At 36.1% G+C, this 24,718-nt stretch overlaps 2 protein-coding genes across 8 annotated transcripts in view; one reads left to right on the top strand and one right to left on the bottom strand.

Annotated features, from left to right (window-relative positions):
- LOC149556332 (uncharacterized) overlaps positions 1–24,718 on the top strand; it is a 136,824-nt gene that overhangs the window by 667 nt on the left and 111,439 nt on the right. For all 7 annotated transcript variants that reach the window (XR_016364668.1, XR_016364673.1, XR_016364671.1 and 4 more), the window contains exon 2: positions 57–186. Coding sequence is in view for 1 of the 7 variants with exons in the window: in XM_089830600.1 (XP_089686726.1) it covers positions 57–186 (130 nt within the window). In the remaining 6 variants the exon portion in view is untranslated. The remainder of the gene's footprint in view (positions 1–56; positions 187–24,718) is intronic.
- Positions 4,611–13,398, bottom strand: LOC149556336 (uncharacterized). Its single transcript, XM_089785881.1, has 7 exons — positions 13,253–13,398; positions 12,898–13,130; positions 12,628–12,780; positions 12,142–12,542; positions 11,632–12,037; positions 11,355–11,496; positions 4,611–4,728 (listed from the first exon to the last, which is right to left on the bottom strand). Exons 1-7 carry the CDS (start codon positions 13,396–13,398, stop codon positions 4,611–4,613), a joined length of 1,599 nt encoding a protein of 532 aa, XP_089642007.1.

Raw genomic sequence — 24,718 nt, 5'->3', positions numbered from 1 at the left:
CTTCAGGTTTTGGCATAAAGCCACTCTTTTGCAACTTATAATGGAATTGGATGCAGGAGGTAAAAGCATTGCCGGTGCTGCCAGAGATAACAATGAAGGATGAAGAACTTGTGTCTAAGAGGAGAAAACTTGATCATTTTTGGGAACTATCACCCTATTACATTGAAAATCCAAAGGAGAAGACTGGTAAGTTAGCTTTTTCATCAGTCCTTTTGTTTTTTTGATTTGGCTGAAAAATCCGCCGGAAACACTACTCATCTAGTTTTGGAGGTCTGGCCTGGTTTTTTGAATGGTTCAATGTCTATACCTTTTTTGCTGTTATTTCTTTCTGGGTTCATTTGTTCTGTATATATATATATATTTTTAGGCTAATCGGATACAGGATTAAGGGATGAACATCCAGATAAATTATTGGTTGAGATACCATTTCCTTGTGGTTTTAACTTTTAAACTAATCAATTTGGGGAAAGAAAATTGAAACATCCGCTTTTCTGTCTATAGGGAATCTTCTCTTCTTTGACCTACCACATATTCCAGCTGCAAATGTGGCAAGAAAAGTGTTATTGTCTTCAGCTGGTTATCTACCACACTCTTACTTCTTTTATCATCCTTGTTGATTTGGTTCAGTTTAGCATCCGCTTTCTGTTTCTATGATAAAGAAACCTCCCTTCTTGAAACCAAGACATATTTCAAGTGCAAAAAAGTTGGCGTGAGAAAAACTATTATTTCACCTGTTATCTATCACCTTTTCTTTTATAATCATACTTCTCGATTTGATCCAAACATGAAGAGGCACTATTAAATGCACATAAAGACAATTTTGTTTAATCCAAAGTGTTTTCTCTTTTTGGTTCTAGGTTTTTGACTTTTTATTGAAGAGCAAGCTATTTTGAATTCGCACAATCTTTTGATAACAGCTATAATGCCATGCAGTACAAATGATTGAGCATAAAGTATTTCGTTCAACTTTTCTTTTCCTACTTTGGCTTATATATTTGCTGTTGTGTATCTTGTCTTCTTGACATGTTGATATGAGATCTCATAATTCTTAGTTTCCAATGACATTGTTTGTTTGCCCAGCCATAGCATTGGCCCTTTTTGATCACTTCAGTAATTGGGACTCCCTTTCCATCTGAAGTTTTTTCAGTTGTTATCCTTTAGCTAGCCCTTTTTTTCTAAGAGAAACATTGTTTTTCCCTGTACTTATTCCAAAATTAATTGAAGTTCAAACCTCTATAGCAGCCACTTTTATGATGCAAAATGACAATGTTAGAGGTATAAAAGCTGAACAAGTCGACGCAAAAATTGAATAAGTTTACAAAGAAATTCCTTGTAGCCCTATGACATCATTCGGAGATAATTTATCTCAGACACTATCACCTTAAATCACTTGGGGAGAACATGAGTCAAGACAAAACTTGACGGTTTTTGATGATCCCAAAGAAAGTAAAGAGGAGGTCAAATTCTGATTTGGGGCAACAATAATTTACTTTTTCATTCTCATGAGCTTGCAACACTTATGAAATAACTAATGTAGAGGAGTGTATAGGTGTTGAGTTTGAGGTTTTCAATGAAGAGTGCTTGTAAAAATCCATGACACAAAGGCATGACAACAGTGTTGATTGTTATAACAACAACGTTGATTGCTAAAACAACAGTGATACATGCCGATAATCCTCAAGATAATGCAACCCATAATTAAAGAGAAGACAATCTTATGAGGTCATCTAATGTTGGCACTCAAGTTTGGGCAAATAGTCATGAGACATGGATTGATGATGCAACTACTAAGTGAGCAGATTTTGTGCATCATAGCATAGAAGATGTAAAGAGGATTCAAAGCATGAGCATTGAGTTGCTTCACAATTCTGGGCATGGTGATGTTGTTACTATTAGAGTATTGCAGTCAATTGGCAGAGCAGTGTTCTTGAGGTTGACGTGGGATTTAGATAGGTGTAGTTTGCTTGAGGACAAGCAATCTCAGGATGAGAATACTTGTATTGTCCCTGATACGGAGCCAAAGACTTCATAGGGTGAAAATTAAATATACAAAGCAAATAAGCTGAAGTGAAATTTAATTACAATAAATCATTTATTGGGGCCACTTTAAGGCACAACTTATCAACTACCTAGACTAATGTGATGAATAAAAGGAATTTCAAATTAATAAAGTGACTTTATGATAATGTCAACTTTAATTTTCAACATCAAGTTGCTTTTTGGAGGGAAATTGAATAAAGTATTTTTCTCAAAATGGGGAAAGGCTATTATAAATGGGGATTGTGAAGGCATTCTGGAGAATGTTGTTTTTATTTTTAGTCTTTTCTCTATGTTTTGAAGCTTTGTTTGAAGGTCCAATTAAAACCGTAGGATGGAAATACTAGATGTGTTGGTGATTTGGACGAAAAACCCAAATCAGTCCCCTTGGCGAGTATCAGTCACATTACATTGATTGGTTTTGTGGATGAGTATCCCATCCTTGGTTGTGACTTGGTTATATTCATGGCGCCATTGTGAGGGTGAATTCCCATTGATGTTTTGCCTTTTTTGTGGGCAATTGTGTAGTAACAACCTCTCCATTTTGGGCAGTGATCATTCCTCACATTGCAATGCTTATTTGTGGCTTTGTTGACATTGATATTGAATCACCTCTACATCAGTGACTCCAGTTTTGCATTGGTCACTTTTCTTGCATGTCATTTAATCTTCTTCTGTTTGCTACAATGCTAATATCTCACAGGGGCTTGATGATGTTGGGTGGAATTATGTGGGTATGTGGTGTAGGAGCACCCAAGACCTGTCAGGACCTCTGATGCAATAAAGAGGTCTTAGTATGGGATTTGATCAGTTTAGTGTGCTTTTGGTCTAATAAGGTTATTTGAGACCAATCAAGTCATTCCAAAATGTTTTGGAGTCATAAGACAAAATTGTAAAAGTTGGAAAGTTGTCAAATGTAACAAATCTTGTCAAAGTATCATTAATATTAATAAAATAGGTAATGGTCAGTTAGGAAGTTGAAATGTGATTGTAATAGCATAAATACAGGTTGTAAACACAAATCCCAAGGTTAGAGATGGGTTGGTTGAAGATGTGAATGGAATTTGAATCAATATGGATGCCATTTCTGTGTCTCTTTTCTGCAATATTGCTGTGCCGTTGCATGTACGGACTGGTACAGTCTTGATATTGGTTTTGTTTGATAGAGGGATGAATTAACTCTCATTTGCATTTGGTTTGGTGCCCATTCATTGAATATTTTGAAAGTTATTGCAAATTTACTAAAACTCACCTGAATCTGTACCTAGGGTTACCAGTTTGGGAAAACTGGCATAAGTTTTATTTCCACCATTATAACTTTATAAAAATCTGAGGAAACTTCTGTAACTATGTTCTCTACAATCTGACCAGAGCGATTGATCTTATTTGGTGTTGTGTGAAAGTTATGTATGACTGTTTGTTGCATTTCACAGTGAGAATTCTGTGTCTTCCTACGTTCTGCAAATCTTTGCCACTTATATACAGACTTACTTTGCTTTGTACAGTATGAATGATGGATGCATGATGTAAAGGATTGTTCTAGCTTTGTTTTTCTTCTAGTTTGGTCAAATTTCATCTAATATTTAAGGAGATATCATTTATTTATTGAAACTCACTCCAACTTTGCCTAGGCTTTAAAGCAACCAAGAAAAGAGTAGCAAATTCCACAAAAAGAGTTCGGAAATGCTTTGTTGGTGAGAGGAGCATATTATTAGATGTGTGAAGACCCTTCGAGAGAAAGAAAGTGGTTGGAAGATCTTTGGAGTCCTTTTTGTGGTGATGCCATCTAAGTTGCCAATTCGGGTTCAGGGACGGATTTGGGTTCGAGGTTTGGGTTCATGGGTTCTGGCAATTTTTTTTCCCATTTGGGTTTGTGAGTGTGTGTGTGTATCAAAGTAACGAGACTGGGACCCGGCTAAGACTCGACAAGGGTAACTCAAGTTGTGACCTGGCTCGGACTCGCCAATGACTTGGCAATGACTCGACAAAGTGACAAAACCCTTGAAATTTTGAGATTTTTTAGGATTTAAAGAACATTCCATGAACCCATTATTGAATAAAGCTTAAAGACACAATATCATCATGAAATAGAAGGTGATTTGATCACATATTTAAACATTCATAGATTACATAATTACAAAGGTGAATTGCTAAATACTAAATAGTAGCTGAAGGAAATAGAACACATAGATATATAAAATCCATGAAACCCCATCAAATGTATATCAAATCCATGAAATCCATCACATCAATAGTCATCATCAAATGTTCTAATCATTTGTTAAGTTAAACAAAAAGTAAAAACAAGACTATAGCTATGGCTCCTAGTCCTCGTCCTCATCCTTATCCTCATCCTCAGCCTTAGACTCAGTATAATTTATAATATGCCTCTTAGAAAGGCGTCTAAGGTAGGTCCTGGATGACTGATTAGATATAGCCTCAGCCTGTGAGGTGCCTCTAGGATCAATTGTAGTCTCTGCCAGTGCTTGTGAGGTGACACTAGGAACAGCTATAGCTCTTTGCTCCTTTGCTGCCATAGCCATGGCCTCAACCTCTCTATCTGCCTCGTCAACTCAGTCTAGGTCCTCATCATCAAAGACAGGATCAGTAGCCTCAGTGATCCACTCAGAGTCTGGATCAACCTCCTCTAGAGCAATCTGAGAGGTGTTACTTTCCAAAATCTCCCTGGTCCTAATGCACAAGTTGTAATGCACAAAGACTACTTTATTCATTTTCTCCACAAACAATCTGTTGTGCTTCTTCAAGTGGATGTGCTCGAACATGCTCCAGTTGCGTTCACATCCAGAAGTGCTACTTGGCTGGCTCAATATGCGGATGGCAATTTGTTGAAGGTTTTTGGTTGAAGGCCCAAACATTTGCCACCATCTATCTAGATTTTGAAAAAAGGAAAAGAAAAAAATATTAGTCTCATTTCAAACTTTAAAGCTAGAAAGTTAGAAACTAGAAGTATATATGTGCATCATTGCATATTGTATTAGGCTTAAGCTGCAATTTTTACTTAGCTGCAATTTTGTACGACCTTCTTTGCAAATTTGACCTGAAAAAATGGGCCCTGTTGCATTATTATAGGCATCCATCTCAAGCAATATATCTGTGGCATTAGTGGCCATCTTCAATATCACAGTGTATAGGCCACTAAGGACCTCCTCATCTCCCTTGAAATCATCACGAAAATGGTATGCCAGATTGAGGTAATAGGTTGCTGCATGGATGGGTCTATGAAGCTGATTTTGCCATCTTCTATCAATTATGTCCCAAAAAGGGCCATACTTACATATTTGGCTCTAATAGCCTCCTTGGCCCTATCCATGCCCTCATATATGTAGCCCATAGCGGGCTTCTCCCCATCAACAACTCATAGGAGTGCTACAAGGGGCTCAGTGATCTACAAAACAATTAAATAAAAAAACAATTTAGTGAATGAGGAAACTTTGCAAAGTTGCACAATGAAAATAAAACAAAAATATGTATAAGATAAATTAATTTATAAATTTTAAGACTTAAGCTTGTAAAATTTAAATTACCTCCACAATCTCCTTACATGGCTTCTAAAAACCTTCATCATAAATGCATTTTGTTGCATTTATCCTTGTAGGGTTTGTGGCAAAGGACGAGGAACTCCATCGTGGACCAACAAACATGAACCTCAAAGGTAACCTTGACCTTAGCAAGAATTTTAGTGTGATAGATAGAGGCAAATCTCGTGATACCGGAATGAGCCAACTCTTTTCCCTCTGTGTATTCCCTCATAATACTGAGGACCAGGGCATGATTATAGATGAACTTGCAAAGATTTTTGGCTTTATCAACACATGATTTCACCCATTCAATCTTGCCAATATCCTCTAACATGAGGTCGAGGCAATGGACTGCACATGGAGTCTGAAAGATTCTTGTGTGTCTCTCCATCAAAAGTTTTCTTGCTGCAATTTTAAATTAGTTAGTAAACAATTAAAAATTTAGACGTGTTAAAAAACTTTTCATTTTCAAGATTTAATGAAAAACTAAAATAAAAAATTTAGAAACTTAGAAGTTAAAATTTTACCTGTAGTAACATAATTAGCTGCATTATCAGTCACCACCTCGACAACATTCTCTTCCCCCACCTCCCTTATGACCTCAATAGCCTCACATAAGTATTTTGTTTTTTGACATGTGAGGAAGCATCTATAGACTTCAAAAACATGGTGGATCTTGAAAGTGAAAATAAAACAAAATAATTATTATTGAATAATCAATAATTTTTAAAAAAAATTATTCAATAATACATTAAATTTTAGACTTTGAGAAGTAAAGAATGATGAATTATCTCCGCTAGAAACAAGAAAATTTAGGAGATTCCTATTCCTCCTATCTGTTCATCGATCCGTCATAATGGTACACCCCCTTTGGCTTCAAATCTTTCTATGGTCCTCCAACTCAAGTTTCATCTCCTCAACCATTTCTAGCAAGAGCGGGCCACTTAACTCATTTTTAGTGGGGGCTTTAAACCGCACACCACAGATGGAAACCACATCAATCATCCTTTGCCAATAAGGAGTTCTGTTACATTTATAAAAACATTAAAATTAACATATTTCAATATCAAGTTAAAATTATAAAATTATATTTTCAAAATTGAATTAAAAAAATTAAAAGTAAAACTTAAAACTTAAAACTTAAAACAATCAAATATAAATGAAGTTGAAGTTCCTGGGTGCTATAAATGGAATGTTGCAGAAATACCAAAACTTGCAAATTGCTTTTCTTCAAGCTTTATGAATCTCCCCATTCTAGCCCAAGCTCTCGAGTGAGGGTTGTGCACCAGGAGTGGAACGTGGTACAAAAACTTGTCCAACCTAGATTTTTTGACTCTAGGACGGAAGGTAATGCCAGTTTTACTATTAGGGGCAATGCCACTAGCTGTGCAAGGAATAGATGTAGAAGCAGTACAACAAGTAGAAGCACCAGGACAATAGGGGCAAAGGGAAGAACCTTCTCCAACACAATCTATTGAACCCGGGGGGGTATAAAACTAGATACAAAAGCAGTTCCAGATGAGCATGGATGGGAAGTGGAACCAATTTGAGCTAACACTGCTAATTGTTTTTGTCTTAATTCCTTTTATTGTTCATATTTTTCTAAGGAAACATAACAAAAACATTGAGCCTCAGCAGTTGCAAATTTACAAGGTTCAACATCATGACTACGTATGCCAACGATATGGTATTTCAATCTATTTATCCCCCCACTATTAATGTAATGACCCTCACTATAAAGGCCACAGAAACCCTCAAACTGAACTTAGGAATTTTGTCAAACACTTGGCGTGTAACAGTAACAATATTCAGAATATGGTAATTTCAGATTTGATACTTTCAGAATATAATCACAGAATTACAATATATATAAAGCCATTGAACTATATCTCAATTACAATGCAATAAATTCTGAAATTATTTTATTACCAATTCTGGACTGATTATTACAATGACTGTATGACAGCAAATTTACCCAAAAATTGACATATATTTCAGAATGCAAGAACCTGGTTTGAAGAACTATGGAAGAACACCACGTTTTGCTGCAGATCGTTGATGAAGACCTCCAACCGCACCCCCAAACTGTCCTTAATTTGCTGCTGCTGCCCAAACTAGCAGGGCCGTACCAGGCCGTACTTGTACGGCTGCTGAAATAAAATAATATTAGGGTTTTGGGACCCCCAAATGCAAAGAAAATGGGTGCCTAGGGTTAGGTAGTAACCCTGTAAAACCATAAAAAATAACTCCAAGGGGTTGAGGAGATATGAGCAATTATGTGGTTCCGAACCCTGCTTTGCCAATTCTGAAAATGCACTTATTCTGTCTTCAAACTCTTGTCAAATGCTTCTCCAATTGATAGGGCAAATCTGAAATCCTTATTCCAACCAAAAACAAACCCTAACAACGAATTCTCAATAAGCTCCAATGAGATGGCTGAATACCAACTCCAATTATGCAACAATTCAGGTGATATTTCACACCCTCAAAGTCGCCAATCCAAGGGAGTGATTCGTTCCCAAAGATCGAATAATTTGCAGATCCAAAGTCCACAAATGTCTTCACAATGAAGAAGTAGAAGAGTTCTCCAATCCAAGCATGTCCAAATGAGAGGCCCAGCCCTCTATTTATTCACTTTTCTAAGAAGTTGCTAGAACTTCTAGAAACATCCTTTATAATTTCTCATTATAATGCACTTTTTATAATAAAGTAATTTTATAAAATAAAAAGTGCAACTCAAATTAAAATTATAACATGTGGGCCCCAATATTACATAATGATAAAATATAACCTCTTAACACTTCTTCAAGAGCAAGATATGACTATCTGATCCGCAGAATTGACTCTCTTTCCACACCATTTGCCTACGAGAGTTTGGAATAGGCAAATCCATGATCAATGCCATGTCGAACTAAAGAGGGGACATTACAATTAATGACCTTACAAAATAAGCATCTTGTTTGAGTTCTACCTCTACTCGGAAAGTCTGTGGTGTACTTTCAGCACTCATCTTTTTTATTGCCTTTAGAGAGCTTGACTTTTTTAGCTGAAGGAGCCATTATGAGTAAGAAAAAATGTCAAAGTTGCTGCAAAAAGACATTTTAGACCAAAAATTACCATTTAAGCATTGTATTTTATGAAGATCCAAAGTAAAACAAAACTCATAAACATACAAAAAAAATTCATCCAAAAAACCCATAAGCACAGAGAAAAAAATCATCTAAATCCAAAAAATCAACTCTTACCTCTTTGAGTTGAGTTGACAAGTGTTGAGAAAAGCTCCTATAAATTTCTTGATGATCTAAATGCAAGTATATAGCTGCTCCAATGTAACAAATGCAAGCTTTTCTTTTCTTCCTTTTAGTTAGTTGCAAAACAATGACACTCTATTTTTTTTTTCTCTCTCTCTCTCTCTCTCTCTCTCTTTTTCTCACAATAGAGTGTTATGAAAGCCCTCTTAGGGTTATAATGATAAGAAAGAACCAAAAAATATATTAAAAAAAACCATTTTAAATTTTTTTGTCTTAGCCGAAAATTGACTGTTACGGCCGGGTCACGACTGTCATGACCCGCTAGTCATGCCTTGACTCGTGAGTTAGGTGAGTCACTTGACTTGACCTGTCGAGCCCGAGTCACGGGTCATTTTGACTCGGCAAGCCTTGCGTGACTCGCCGACTTGGGATACTGGCTCAACTTGCGGCGAGTCTTGTTACTCTGACACACACACACACACACACACACACACACACACACACACACACACACACACACACACACACACGAGAAACATGCATAGTTGCAAAACATAGTCATTTCATAGTATGAATAATTGTTGCTTGATTATTGATCAATGCCAAATGTCAACAATAAACATTAAATACTTGCTCATTAATCTATCTTCACAATTAAAGAAAATCATACATTGAATTACTAAATTGCAAAACATAGACTAGTTCATCAAACAATAAAGTTTGAAATGTCGTTCAAGGGTCAAATGGATCATAAAAGAAAGAGAAATCAATGGCTTCATCCCCGGCTGCAACTATATCTAGATCCTCATCATTAGAACCCAAATTGGTTCCACTAGTCCTAGATGTTGCTATATCATCATCCTCCTCCTCAACATGAGAGATTAGAGTAGTGAAATGTTTTTTATTAGGTTCCTTTTAGAGGTACATTAAAAAAAACTAAAAAAAAACTTTAAAGTTGTTTTATTTCACATTTTGGACCCTACTACTCCGATTCCTCTTGCGTTCGCCATTGGTTTGCTCTAGCAAGGACTTGAGCGAACCCACAGTCCAAAATAAGGACCCTGCCTGGACCCGCAGCGAACTTGGATGCAAATCCGGATTCGTGCGGACCTGGACCCGAATCCGGGCAGCAGGGGACGAATCGGTCTTCTTAGGATGCCATTGAGCACTAGTCCTCAAATTAGCCTTTTTAGGCCTATTTGATAGGACAACCGATTTTTGAGGCATTATTTACAAAGTACCCTACCTTGATTCTGAGATATGTTGAATAAAGTCCAAATGGGTATGTGGAACTATGTTCACATTTTTGATACCATGCCTGCTTCAAAAATCATGGTGGAAAAACCCCATTTGAAGGGCTACTAGGTAGTTTGAAGGCTTGAGAGGGAAAACCCACTATTGGATATTTCCGGGAATGGAGGATTGGTTATATGTGAGTTTTTTGTAGTTGTACACCACTGCTCTGCATCAAATTGGTATCAGATCTAGAAGACCTTGAGAGTGCAAGGTATGCACTAGGACAAGGGAGTTGTGAGAGAAAGTTTGTTGCAGGCATGATTGATGTTAATGATGTTAGCACTGAGTGTATTATAATTGACTGACAGTATATATATATACACACCAAAGTAACAAGAATCGGAATCGGATCGGAATCGGCAAGGTCGAATCGAATCGTGAATCGGCAATGAATCGGCGATGAATCGACAAATTTGAAAAAACCCTTTAAATTTAAAGATTTTAACAATTTAAAACTTATTTCATGCACCCTTTATTGAATATAACTTAAACACACTATAACATCATCAAATAGAAGTTAAAACTTAACATACATAAACATGGAACATAAAATCCATCACATATGTAACTATGTTATCTAAAATCTAAATTGTAGGCTAGCTGAAGTAAATAGAAATCAAATGATCACAATGATTTAAATCATAGAATGTATGTAAGATGATCCATAAGACATCAAATCATAAATGTATGTAAGAATCTAAGATGAAGATCCATGAAAGTTTGAAACATATGTCTATCAATGATTCAGTATCAATATCTGTAAACAAAATATAAAAACAAGGCTCCAGCTCAAGCCTCAGACTCATAGTCATCATCATCATCCTCAACATCATCCTGAAGCTCGGCTGCAGTCTCAGCCTCAGCCTCTGAGTATCCAGTCTGCCTAGTAGCAAGGTGTCTAATGTAGGTCCTAGAGGACTGCCGAGCCATATCTCTCGCATGTAAGATGGGCTCATGAACGTCGCTAGGGCCTGTGCCTGTGCGTGCACATGTGCGTCTACCAATGCCTGAAGAACGTGCTCTAGCTGCCTCAGCCTCTATATCCACCTAGTCAACCCACACACGGTCTTCCTAAGTGAAGACTGGATCCACAACCTCTGTGAGCCACTCTGATTCTGGATCAATTTCCTCCAGAATGATCGGAGAGGAGTCAGTGCCCAAAATCTGTCTGATCCTAAGACGGAGGTTGTAATGAACAAAGACAATATCATTCAACTTCTGCACTGTCAACCTGTTTCTCCTCTTCGAATGGATGTGCTCGAACATGGACCAACTGCGCTCATATCCAGAAGCGCTGCTTGGCTGACTCAGAAGACGAATGGCAATTTTTTGAAGTTTTGGGGTTGTGGCCCCAAACATTTGCCACCATCTATCTGCAATAAGGGAAAAATTGAAAATAGAAACAATTAGTCTCATTTACAAATTACAAGTTAACTCTAAAATTACATAATCAACTTTAAGATTAGAATCTAGATTCATGAACATTGAATATATTATTTAATTTTTACCTGGCTGTAGTGTTGTCTGAGCATTTATGGCCATCCTGCCAGAGAAAAGTGGCCCCTCTTTATTGTTGAACTGGTCTAGCTCAACAATCGCAGCAGCGCTATCTTCATCGCTACTCAACCTCTGAATCACTGTGTATAAGCCAGTGAGAACCTCCGCATCCGCCTTGAACTCAGGACGGAAACGATATGCCGGATTCAGAAAGTAAGCAGCTGCATGGATGGGTCGATGGAGCTGATTCTGCCATCTCCTATCGATGATGTCCCAAATAGGGCCATACCTCTCCTGCACTCCTGCATATTGGGCTCTGATGGCCTCCTTGGCCCTATCCATGCCCTCATAAATGTAGCCCATAGAGGGCTTCTCCCCATCAACAGTTCGTAGCAAAGCTACAAGGGGCTCAGTGACCTACATATAAAGTAAAACAAAAAACTTGAGTCAAAACTTAAATATAAAATAATATAACTTAAAGTAAAAGTAAAATACTAAATGTTAAATTGCAATAAATTTACCTGCAGGATTTCTCTAGCGGGTTTCCAAAAACCATCCTCATCAAATATGCAATCCGCCACATCTATCCCTACAGTGGTCGTAGCATAGGAAGAGGAAATCCACTCCCGTCCAACAAACATGCTCCTCAATTCATCCCTTGATGTCAACAAGGACTGCAAGGTGATGAAATTCGAGGCAAACCTCGTGATACCTGGGCGAGCTAACTCTTTGCCTTCTGTGTACTTCCTCATTGTGCTAAGGACAAATGAATGATTATAAATGAATTTGCATTTGTTTTTTGCCCTTTCCACACATGACTTGACAAACTCAAGTTTGCCAATTTCCTCCAACATGAGGTCAATGCAATGTGCCGCACAAGGGGACCAAAATATGGTGGGGTGCCTCTCCATCAAAAGTTTACCTACAACAATTTTAAGTCAATTAGAAATTCAAATTTCAAAATTCAAATAAATTTATTTTCAAAACTTGAAAAGTTAAAAGTTTACCTGCAGCAACATAACTTGCTGCATTATCCGTCACCACCTGGATCACATTTTGTTCTCCCACCTCTGCTATGACTTCCTCAATAGCCTCACATAAGTATGTGGCATTTTTTACATGTGCGGAAGCATCAATGGATTTGATGAACATGGTATATCCTACAAGTAACAAAACAACGAATTAGAATATTAAAATTAAATGGATCATCAACAAATTAGCATTCAACAAATCAAAATTTACAATTATGTATGTAGGAAAGTAGAATGATCAATTACCTCCACAGGATACAAGAAAATTGAGGAGTGTTCTATTCCTCCTATCTGTCCAACCATCAGTCATGATGGTGCAACCCTTTGCAATCCACTCCTTTCGGTTCTCCTCGAGCTCAGCCCTCATGTCCTCTACCGTCTCATCCAAGAGGTATCCGCTCAACTCAGCCTCAGTTGGGGCTTTAAACCCCGGACCACAAATAGCAACCGCATCTATCATGTTCTGCCAATAAGGAGCCCTGTCACAAATAAAAATTTAGATGTCAAAGACTCAAATTATAAAACAAGTAAATATAATTAAAGTTTTACTTTTACTTTTAATTTTAACTTTAAAGAAAACAACGAAAAAAGAATCAATTACCTGGCTGCAATAAATGGAATGTTGCAAAAGTACCAAAATTTGCATATCTCCTTTCTGGCAGCATCATGAATTTCCTTGTTCAAACCCATGCCCTCAAGCATGGGTTGGGAACTAGGAGTAGTGCGCGGCACAAAGTAACTATCCATTCTGTTTTTCCGCACTCTAGGCTGCAATAGGTTGGTGTGGGACTCTGTCTCAGTATGTGACCGACTAGCACTAGCACGAGCAGAAGAACTAGGATAAAAAGGAGGCTAAGAAGAACCCTCTCCAACACAACCTACAGATGCAGAAGCTGATGCAAATGCAGATGTGGATGCGGCTGCAGATGCGGATGCGGGAACATGGGAGCCAATACCCCTTAACCCTTCAAGTTGCATTTTCCTATTGGCTTTGTCTTTTTCAATTTTTTCTAATGCCATTAAGCAAGTGCGTTTTGCCTCAGGAGTTTGGTGAATGCAAATTGTAACATCGTGTCCAAGTATAGCAGCAATGTGGTATTTCAATCTATAAATACCCCCAGAAGTTATTTTTTCTTTACAAAAAATACATTTTGTTTGATATTTGGTTCTTCCTGGAAACTCTTTGTTATATTTCCAACATTCATCTTTTCTACCCATTGCGAATTTGCAAAAAATGAAAGCAAAGGCTGCTGCAATAAAAAATTATATGTAAAATATCAAAGTTTGAAGCTAATAAAAGCTACAAAACAACAAACCCTAGTTTGCAACATAGTAAAAATAAAGAACATTCAAGATCTAAACTAAAAATCTTGAAAACTATAAAAATTTAACAAAAAATGCATAATACACTAACATGCAAAAAAAAAAAGAGCACGTACCTCTTGCAAATGAGTTGAGGAGTGTTGAGATTGGCTCCCTAATGCTCCCAATGCAATTGATGGGCTCCCCAAATGGATTGCTGATCTCTTTTGTGCTCTTTCTTCTTGCCGGTTAGAAACCTATGGCTTTTCTTTTCTCTTCTTCTCTCTCACTTTTCCTCTCTTCTACTCATGTTAAACAAATAGAAGGTCCTTTAGGGTTATAACAAAGAGAATAGATAAAAAACAAAGTAAAAAAAACAAGCAATTTTTTTAAATTTTACAACTCTATACTTTATTGGCCGCGGGCGATTCATGCCGATTTTTCTAGGCGATTCAGGCGATTCACCTGAAGAAATCGGCAATGGCGATTTCCGACTCCAAAAAAATCGCCATTGCTGAATCTAATTGCTGAATCGCCGATTCAGGCGATTTTATGGCGATTCTCGTTACTCTGATATACACACACACACACATTACAATCTGTCATCAACAAATTAGTTTTAGTTATGAACAGATTAAGCAGTATTATATGTATTAAGGGATGACCACGTAGGGTCATACCCCTACTTGGTTATATTTCAATATATATATAGGTTCATTTCTCATCTGCAAATCATATCAATAACATTGTCATATAGATCTCAGACTGAAATTAGAATACAAGTTCTCAGATTATATTAGATCAAGAAAATCAAGCAATCACATAAAGAACGAATAGGTTTGTCAAACAAAGGAAATCAAACTGAAATATCATTGCTTAGTCTCCACCAATCAAGATCTATAAAACTTCACATGTTATCAGCGCCTAGTTGGTAGAGAGACTATCAAACTGATTTTTTGAATATATAAAAGGGACAATATGTCAAATAATGTAAGAGTAAGGACAGATTCGAAGGAGCAGCAAATTTCTTTTCTTGGAAAATTCGAATTACTACAATTCTTGAAGGATTAGAATTAGAATCTTTTATTGAATCAAACATTTCGATTCCTGAAGATGAGGTAGGAAAAGCTACTTGGAAAAGACAAAATAATAAAGCGGGAAAAATCATTGTGGATTCGGTAAAAGATCATATTCTTCCATCCATATCAAACCAAAAGAAGGCATTTGAAGTATTCAAGACAAGTAAGGATATGTTTGAAATCAACAACTCAAGTAGATTGATTACACTAAAAAATCAACTAATGAATATTAAAATGAGTAAAGGAGAAACAATCTCATCATACTTTGGAAAGATCTCCGTAATTAGAAATCATCTAAATTCTATTGGAAGCAAAGTAGAAGATCAAGAACTATCTATAATGGCACTTAGAGGATTGCCCTTATCATGGGAAGCGTTTATCCAAGTAATCAACAGACCTTTTATACCACATTTTGATCAATTAAAGCATGATTGCATATTAGAAGAATCAAGGCTAATCTTTAGAGGGATCATATCAAATCAAGAGGGAGAAAATCAAGCTCTTTTCTTAGTTTCAAATTACAAAGGGAAAAAGAGGAAGTTCAAAGGAAAGAACTATGACAAAAGGAAAGAGAATAAAAATTACAAAAGAAATGATTTCTTCAAAGTTAAATGTTACAAGTGTGAGAATCTTGGACATACTTTCAGAAATTGTCCAGAAATGAAAATCATCTTAGCTTCTTTAGCCGAAACAAAGAAAGATTAAAATCTATTATTCTACTCCACCTTATCAAATGAGATGAACTCAAATGAAAATGTGTGGATAATAGATAGCGGTGCTTCCCAGCATATAATAGGATTCAGAGAAAAAATTAAAACCTTTGAAAATTACCTTTCTAAAGGAGTCACTATTGGAGACAACTCCACCCATCCAGTCAAAGCAATTAGGACCTATTCTATACAACTAAGAACTGGAGTCACACTAAAATTAAAAGATGTTCTATTTATACCAGGCATAAAAGGAAATCTAATTTCAATCTCTGGTTTAGCTGATGAAGAATTTCAAGTCACCTTCAATGAAGACAAAGTCCTGTACTGGCCTAAAAACTCTAATCTAAAAAATACTCACTATAATGGGACATTATATAAACTATGCAACATTTAAAACAAGTTCTTAATCATGAAGTGACGGATTCTAATGAAGTTTGGCATAGAAGACTTGGACATATTGGATTTAGTTCACTTCCAAATATAGGAAAAATCATGTCTGGAACACCGAGCCTAAATTTGAAGCACAGAGATATCTGTAAAGGATGTGCCCTAGAAAAGAACATTAAAAAACCTTTTCCTCCTACTGAACACAAGTCTAAATCAGTCCTGGAACTAGTCCACTTTGATTTATGTGCACCCATGCCAACACTTTCTCTAGGAGGTTATTCTTACTACATAATATTCATTGATGATTATTCTAGAAAACCTTGGATTTACTTTCTAAAAGTAAAAGAATCAAATGAGGTCCTATCAAAATTTAAAGAATTCAAAGAAATTGTTGAAAATCAAACCTCTAAGAAAATTAAAACTCTAAGATTTGACAATGGGGGAGAATATCCTTTTGAAAATTTCAAAGCTTTTTGTACTTTTGTTGGGATTAAGAGGGAGTATACAGTACCTTATAATCCGCAATAGAATGGGGTAGCAGAAAGAAAGAATAGAACCATTTTTGAAGCAGCTAAAGCCATGCTTTATGATCAAAACCTACATTTTTCATTTTGGGCGGAAGCCACCAATACTGCTGTATACATTCAAAACAAATGTCCTCATTCCATACTAGAAAACATAATACCTGAAGAAGTCTTTACAGGAAATAAACTTGATTTAAGTCATCTTAGAATTTTTGGGTGCCCTGTTTATATCCACATACGTAAAGAAAGAAGAACTAAGTTAGAACCATCCAGAAAGAAAGGGATATTTATTGGGTATAGTGAAAACTCAAAAGAGTATAGAGTTTATGTTCCTAGACAAAGATCAGTTGAAGTAAGCCGAGATGTCATATTCAAGGAAAACACTGTATTAAAACTATCTACAAATACAGAAGATGCACCCATTACAAACTTAAATGAAAATATTTAAACTGAAATTCAGAGGGAGAACACATTAGAAGAAAATGAACAATCACTAGATATAGAAGATAGAGACATCTCCAATACCAAAAAAAAGCCATTATGGGCAAGAAAAATGATCGAAGAAAATAATCTTGAACCAAATGAAATTTCCAGGAAAAGCAAGAAAACCAGAAACAAATCTTGTTATACTGCTTTAGTAACCAAGCTTGCTAAATCTGAACCAACAACTGTTGAAGAAGCCCTGACTTGTCAAGCATGGAAAGACGCTATGGTTGAAGAATATCAATTGATACTACAAAATGACGTCTGGGATATTGTACCCAGACCAAAAGACAAATTAGTTGTTTCTTCAAAGGGGCTATATAGAATTAAATATACAGTAGATGGAAGCATTGAGAAACATAAAGCAAGGTTTGTGCTCGAGGGTTTTCCGAGAAGGCAGGCATTGATTATGAAGAAACTTTTGCTGCAGTCGCTTGTTACACTTCGATTAGGACAATTATTGCGATTGCAACAACTAAAGGATGGAAGATACATCAGATGGATGTAAAGATTATATTTTTAAATAGAGTCATTAATGAAAAAGTATATATTGAACAACCTGAAGGTTTTGTTGTAAAAAATAAAAACCTAAATGTGAGTAAACTCAATAAAGCCTTGGTATGGCCTTAAACAAGCACCTTGAGCTTGGTGTGAAAGGATAGACAGCTACCTCACCAAATTAGGATACTCTAAGAATGAAGCTGATCCTAACATATATTTCAAAATCTCTAATGATGATACGTTAATACTTGTTTTATATGTTGATGATCTATTGATAATAGGAAATGATCATCTAATTGAAAGATGCAAACAAGATTTTGCAGCTGAGTTTGAAATGAAGGATCTATGTTTACTACATTATTTTTTGGGTCTAAAAGCATGTCAAAAGAAAGACTACATATTTCTAAATCAAGGGAAATACACTCAGGATATCTTGACTAGATTTGGGATGATGGACAACAAACCACTTGCAACTCCAATGGAAACTAATCTACACAAGCTAAAAGAGGAAGCGGTACACTCAAAATCTATTGATCCAACTCTCTACAGACAAATCATTGGATCTCTCATGTATTTGGTAAATACTAGGCCCGATATCTACTATGCCACAAATGTATTAAGTCACTTTATGTGTGAGCCTGAGAAAATACATCTAATGGCTGCAAAACATATTTTGAGATATCTACATGGCACTATTGGTCTTGTAAAATATAGAAATATTGAAATCAAACTTTAAGGCTATACTGATTCTGATTGGGCTGGTTGTTCCATAAACCGTAAAAGCACAACCAGTTGTTGTTTTAGTCTCGGATCTGCAATGATATCATGGTTCAGTAGAAAACAACCTACAGTTGCCTTGAGCTCCACCGAAGCTAAATACATGGTAGTGTCCATGGGAGCATGTGAAGTAGTATGGTTACAGAAGCCATTATTTGGATTATTTGGAAAGAAGTTAGATTCCACTGTGATTCATTGTGACAATTAGAGTTGTATCAAACTCTCCGCAAATCCTGTGTTCCACAACGGTCAAAGCACATCAAGATTCCTTACCACTATATCAGAGACATGGTTGACAGGAATGTGATCAAGCTGATCTATATCAGCACAAATGATCAAAATGTTGATATTTTTACCAAACCTCTTGCAAAAGTGAAAATAGAGTACTTCAGAGGTAAACTTGGTATGATGAATTTGTAATCATATTTGTAAATTTATATATATTCATGAATATTGAAAATTAGATTGTTTTCAAACTTGTAAAAAGAAAGGTGATGATCTTTCTCATGTTTTTAAGGTCTTTATTGTAAGGTGACAATCTTATCAATAAATGACCAACCTTCTAACACCAAAAGTGTTGAAGGAAAGTGTTATCATTGTTCTTCAGGCCAGATTTTGCCGGACACATTGATAACAATTATGGTTCTTCAGGCCGGATTTTGTCGGACACCATGAAAATTATTATGGTTCTTTGGGCAGGATTTTGCTGGACACTATGAAAATTATTATTATGGTTCTTCGAGCCGGATTTTGCTGGACACCATAATTGTTAACCACAGTTGAGTGGTACTTGTATATATATAATTGTTTCAAACCCTCATTGCTAAAGAGGGAGTGTTAATGATGTTAGCACTGTGTGTATTATATCTGCTGTTTATTATAATTGACTGACAGTATATATATACACACACACACACACATTACAATCTATCATCAACAAATTAGTTTTAGTTATGAACATTTTAGGTAGTATTATACATATTAAGGCATGACCACATAAGGTCATGCCCCTACTTGGTTATGTTTCAATGTATATTTATACTAGGTTCATTTCTGATCTGCAGATCATATCAATAACATTGGCATATAGATCTCAGACTGAAATTAGAATACAAGTTCTCAGTTTATATCAGATTAAGAAAATCAAGCAATCACATAAAGAACAAATAAGTCTGTCAAACAAAGGAAATCAAACTGAAATATCATTGCTTAGTCTCCACCAATCAAGATCTATAAAACTTTACAATTGAGAGCTGGTGGCTTATATCCTCCAGTAGTGATTAAACTGGGTAGAAGGCGTGCAGATTTCTTCCACCAAGTGGAAGTGGGTAGAAGAGGTCTGTATATTGAATCTTCTAGAATCTTGTCGGGTAGAGGATAGTTGTGTGTGTGAAGGTATTGAGATACCAAAAGAATGGAAATGTTGAGGACAGTAGTTCGTTGAGACTTGCAGATTAAGGAGTTACCATGCAAGCAATAAGAGACAAGAAGAGAGGAAAGGGAGATACAAAAGAAAAAGGAGCAGAGAGAACAAATGAATATAGAACAAGAGAAAAAAGAGATAAGACAAGCCTCGGAGAAAATGGAAGAAAGAACGAATCTTGAGAGGCAGCAGTTGCTTGAGAGAGCAAACCAATAAAATGGTTAGTATTGGCCAATAAGAAATAAGGTAAAGTGTCCCATCAAGAAGATCATTCAGAGGAGAAGAAGATAAGCAAATACAATAAAACCAGACCTTGGAGAGTCTTTGTTGATGATGGACAAGCAAAAGCCATCTGAGGAAGAGAGAAAATGTGAAGAAAATGGGTCCATTGTGACTCAAGGTTTTATTTCTAACAATATATGTGAGTGTGTGTTTATAGGTGCAAAAAATAAAGATGAAGATGGGAAAGAACATAAATCAAAAGGAGAAATGCATACAGTACATGAAGACGATTTTACAAATGTAGCAGACTATGGTGAATAAGATGTTACAAATACAATATAGATAATGGTTGCATTTTCTGATTTTATGGGTGAAGAATATGTTCATTCATTGCGGGCATTTCACAATGGGGTATTGGAGGTTAGATATAATTTATTTCTTGTTGTAGAGAGCAGTGAAACTGATGAAGAACTTATGTTTGAAGACCTAATGGTTAGAGATAAAAAGAGAAGTCTGAATGCTCTTGTTGAGATTGCAAGCTTGAGGGGTGAGAAACCTAAGGTGAAAATGAAACAAGTCATTCAAGGAGAGCAAGGTACTATTGGCATGCATGCCATCCATCAAGGAAAAAAGAATCAGTTACAAGATAGTAGTGCAGATTGGGGACATGTTTATATTGACAAGTTCAACTCCCTTTGCCAAGTGTTCAAGAAACCTAAAGTGAAGATGAAGCAAGCATGGAACTGCTCCAAAGACGACAATTTGTGAAGACTGAAAGACATCAGACAAGAGATTTCAAACATGGTTTTCTGTTGCTATCCTCCATTCAAGTGGAACTTGAATCATTTCTTCCATGGGAGTATGGTACAAGAGCACCCAGAACAAGTTAGGACATCCAATTCAATAATGAGGTCTTAGTTTGGGACTTGACTAGTTTAGTGTGATTTTGGTCTAATAAGGTCATTTGATGCCAATTTGGGTCATTTTAGAATGTTTTGGGGTCATAATGCAAAATTGTTAAATTTTTTAAGTTACAGAGTTGTCGAATGCAACAAATCTTGTCAAAGTGTCATTAGTATTAACAATAGAGGTTATGATCAGTAGGGAAGTTGAAATGTGATTGTAATAGCATCAATACAGGTTAAACACAAATCCCAAGGTTGGAGATGGGTTGGTTAATTATGTGAATGAAATTTGAATCAATATGGATACCATTTCTATATTTCTTTTCTACAATATTGCTGCTGCTCACATGGTATGGACTGGTACAGTCCTGAGATTGGTTTTGTTTTATAGATGGGTGAACTAACGTTCATTTGCATTTGGTTTGGTGCTCGTTCATTGAGTATTTTGAAAGTTATTGCAAATCACAAAAACTTGCCTGAACCTGTACTTAGGGTTACCACTTTTGGGAAAAACAACATAATTTTTGTTTTTATAAAAATCTGAGGAAACTTTTGTAATATGTTATCTACAATCTGACTGGAGCGATTGATCTTATTTGGTGCTGTGTGAAAGTTATGTGTATATGATTTTTTTGTGCATTTCACAGTGAAAATTCCGCGTTTTCCTACATTCTGCAGATCTTTATCACATATGTATAGACTTACATTGCTTTGTATGGTATGAATGATGAATGTATGATGTGAAGGATTTTTTCTAGCTTTGTTTTTCTTCTGGTTTGATTGAATTTCGTGAAGTATTGAAGGAGATATCATCACTTTGTTGAAATCCACTCCAACTCTGCCTAGGGTTCAAAGAAACCAAGAAAAGTAGCAAATTGTACAAAGGGAGTTTGGAAATGCTTTGTTAGTGAGTGGAGCATGTTATTAGATGTGTCAGGGCCTCATCAGAGCAAGGAGGTGGTTGGAAGATCTCTGGAGTCCTTTTTGTGGTGATGCCATAGAGCACTAGTCCTCAAATTAACCCTTTTAGGTATAACTGGCAGAAGGACAATCAATTTTTGAGGCATACCTTACAAAGTATCCTACCTTGACTTTGAGATATGTTGAATATACTCCAAATGGGTATGTGAACTGTGTTTACATTTTTGATACCATGATTGCTTCAAAAGTTATGCTGGGAAAACCCTGTTTGATGGGCTACTTGGAGCTTTGCAGGTTTGAGAGGGAAAACCCACTATTGGATGTTTTGTGAGATTGAAGGATTGGTTATTTGTGATTGTTTTGTAGTTGTTGACCCCTTCTCTGCATCAGTATGTTGCATGTACATTTTATGCATGTTCTGTAACATTAGTGCACTTGATGTAACAGCCTTGCATGCTTTAGATCAGACTCATTTTCGATAGATTTGTCTTTAAGATCACTTATTTCCTGGAAATCTATATCATTTCCTTTGCATGTTTTTATTTTGCAATGAAATGTAGCAAAGCATGTCAAGAATCAAAAACTCAAATCAGATTGAGGCAATATCCTAGTTTGGAATATTACAGACTTGGATTTGGCGAGTTGACTTGTAACTTGAATTAGGACTTGGGCAAATTGCAAAACACAAGAAACTCATATTTTAAGGATTTAAAACTGGATTCATGCACCCTTTAATATATAAACCTTAAAAACACAATAATATCATCAAATAGAAATTATTTTCATCATACACAAGTATACACCAATCACAGAATTATAAATTCAAATTTTAGCTAAAGGAAATATGACATTTAGAATCTAGGTATAGAATAAGATCAAATGTACAAAACTCATTGAATATGAAATCCATGGCATTAAAGGTTCTAAACAAATATTAAAACAGAAGCTCAACGCTTATAGGTCAAAGGAGTTTGCATTACTTGACTCTCCTCCTGGATGATGATGTAGCCATGATATTTTCTCTCATCTCAATGACACACACCAATATCCAAGGTGTTTGCTTATGCTTTACCTTCCTTTGCCATGGCTACTGCCTCCGCCTCTCTATCCACTTGGTCAACCCTATTGATTTTTGCATCACTAAAGATGTTAGATTTTAACACAGAAATCAGTTAAACAACATAATGAACCAGAAAGAGGCAAGAAAGACACGGAAATATCCTAGGATAACCCATTGAGAATGAATGGAAAAACTCAGCCACACACAACAAAAGATCATTTTATTGATACTGAAATTCAAGTGTACAATGCCTTTCGCTTGAAGTGATATATAACGTAAAGAGATACTCTTCTCATTCTAAACGAAGGTCTCTTTAATTTCCCAAAACATAATTCTTTATTTTCAAATACAATTCTTCGTATTTCCATGCCTTAATGCATGTCGAATGACACATGTCTTTATATTTAATATTACAATTTAATCTTAAGTGTCCTCTTCAGCTGAAGGTGATCATGACGATAATAACATACATATTTCTAGAGATAAGGGTCTCTATTGCAGCTACAATCGCCAACACTCCCTTTTAGTCAGAGATAGATCTTTAGCTGAACAATCACACAAGGCTGCAATCAAAATGTCAATGATAAAATCTAATCACATGGATCCTATAAAATTCATGGAATGACTCAACATGAAAACCCTGCACGAAACACAACTAGCTTTCATCACAATGTTGTCATGGAATCTCTCAACATGACACTAAGACAACAATTTACTAATTGTAGACTTGTCATAATCATGGAACCACTCAACCTGAAAAACTGACAAAAAATCACAATGAACTTTCATCACAGACTTTCTCAATACGATGCTGTCATGGAATCTCTCAACATGACAACCTTGCAAAGATCATAATCACCTTTCATCACAGACTCACTCAAGTAGATGCTGTGATGGAATCTCTCAACATGACAAGTAAGTAAGGTTTACAACCAGCATTTTATCATGGACTCCCTCAACGTGATACAATCATGGACACTCTCAACATGACTTCCAACTCCAATCACAGAATCTCTCTATTATGAAAGTAATTGGTAAAATACTTGTTTGTTATTAACAGAGACCAAAAGGTCATTATATACAAAAGAATAAAACGATGTTTCCTTAGGAAACGATTGTAAAGAATAGAAACATTCTATTCTAACAAAGAAAGCTAACTTAAGTCTAACTAGATATTTACAATAGATTACCATTAACTAATAATAGACAATTATCTATTATCGTAATACCCTCCCTTAATGGTTAATCTATCTAGAACAACAAGCTGTCCTCTGAAATTGACAAATTTTTCAGGACCAAGAGGCTTGGTGAGAATGTTTTATAGTCTGATCTATAGTTGATGACGGTACTGCTCTGATACCACTGGCAAAGGGCCACACCACCCTTACCAACTCACAACCAAGAATGCTACAATATGAAGACAAAGAGAGATAAAATGCTTCCCAAGAAATTTTATTAAACTTGAAAATTCTTAGCAATTACAATAACATTTTTGCAAGATCTCTCAAGATCCAATCCAAACTTAAGCTAGTCTAGATCCACACTCTAGTAGAAACCTCTTGAGATCTCAACTTGTGCTCGCAAGCTACCAAATAACCTTCTTGTTTCTAAATCGCAGCCATTAGCTCTTCTCCAACTTTATCCAAGACCCAAGTGTAAACTGCCTCACATTCGGCGCTTTGTTCACACACTCACAATTCTATCACAATCCTGCTGTAAACTGCCTCACATTCGGCGCTCTGTCCACAGACTCAGGAAAACTCACTCTTCACT

The sequence above is a fragment of the Cupressus sempervirens genome, chromosome 5 (assembly GCF_028749045.1).
Source record: "Cupressus sempervirens isolate cs-2001-9-10 chromosome 5, ASM2874904v1, whole genome shotgun sequence".
Classification (NCBI taxonomy): Eukaryota; Viridiplantae; Streptophyta; class Pinopsida; order Cupressales; family Cupressaceae; genus Cupressus; species Cupressus sempervirens.
The sequence above is the reverse complement of the archived record's forward strand: the minus strand, read 5'-3'. Positions and strand labels throughout refer to the sequence as shown.

What these genes read in the sequence shown, in the direction of transcription:
- LOC149556336 (XM_089785881.1), bottom strand. Translation starts at nt 13,398, where the DNA reads ATGGATAGTTACTTTGTGCCGCGCACTACTCCTAGTTCCCAACCCATG. An exon ending in AGCAAGTTATGTTGCTGCAG is followed by an intron (nt 12,543 to 12,627) that starts GTAAACTTTTAA and finishes AAATTGTTGTAG; the next exon opens with GTAAACTTTTGATGGAGAGG. An exon ending in CCGCTAGAGAAATCCTGCAG is followed by an intron (nt 12,038 to 12,141) that starts GTAAATTTATTG and finishes CTTTATATGTAG; the next exon opens with GTCACTGAGCCCCTTGTAGC.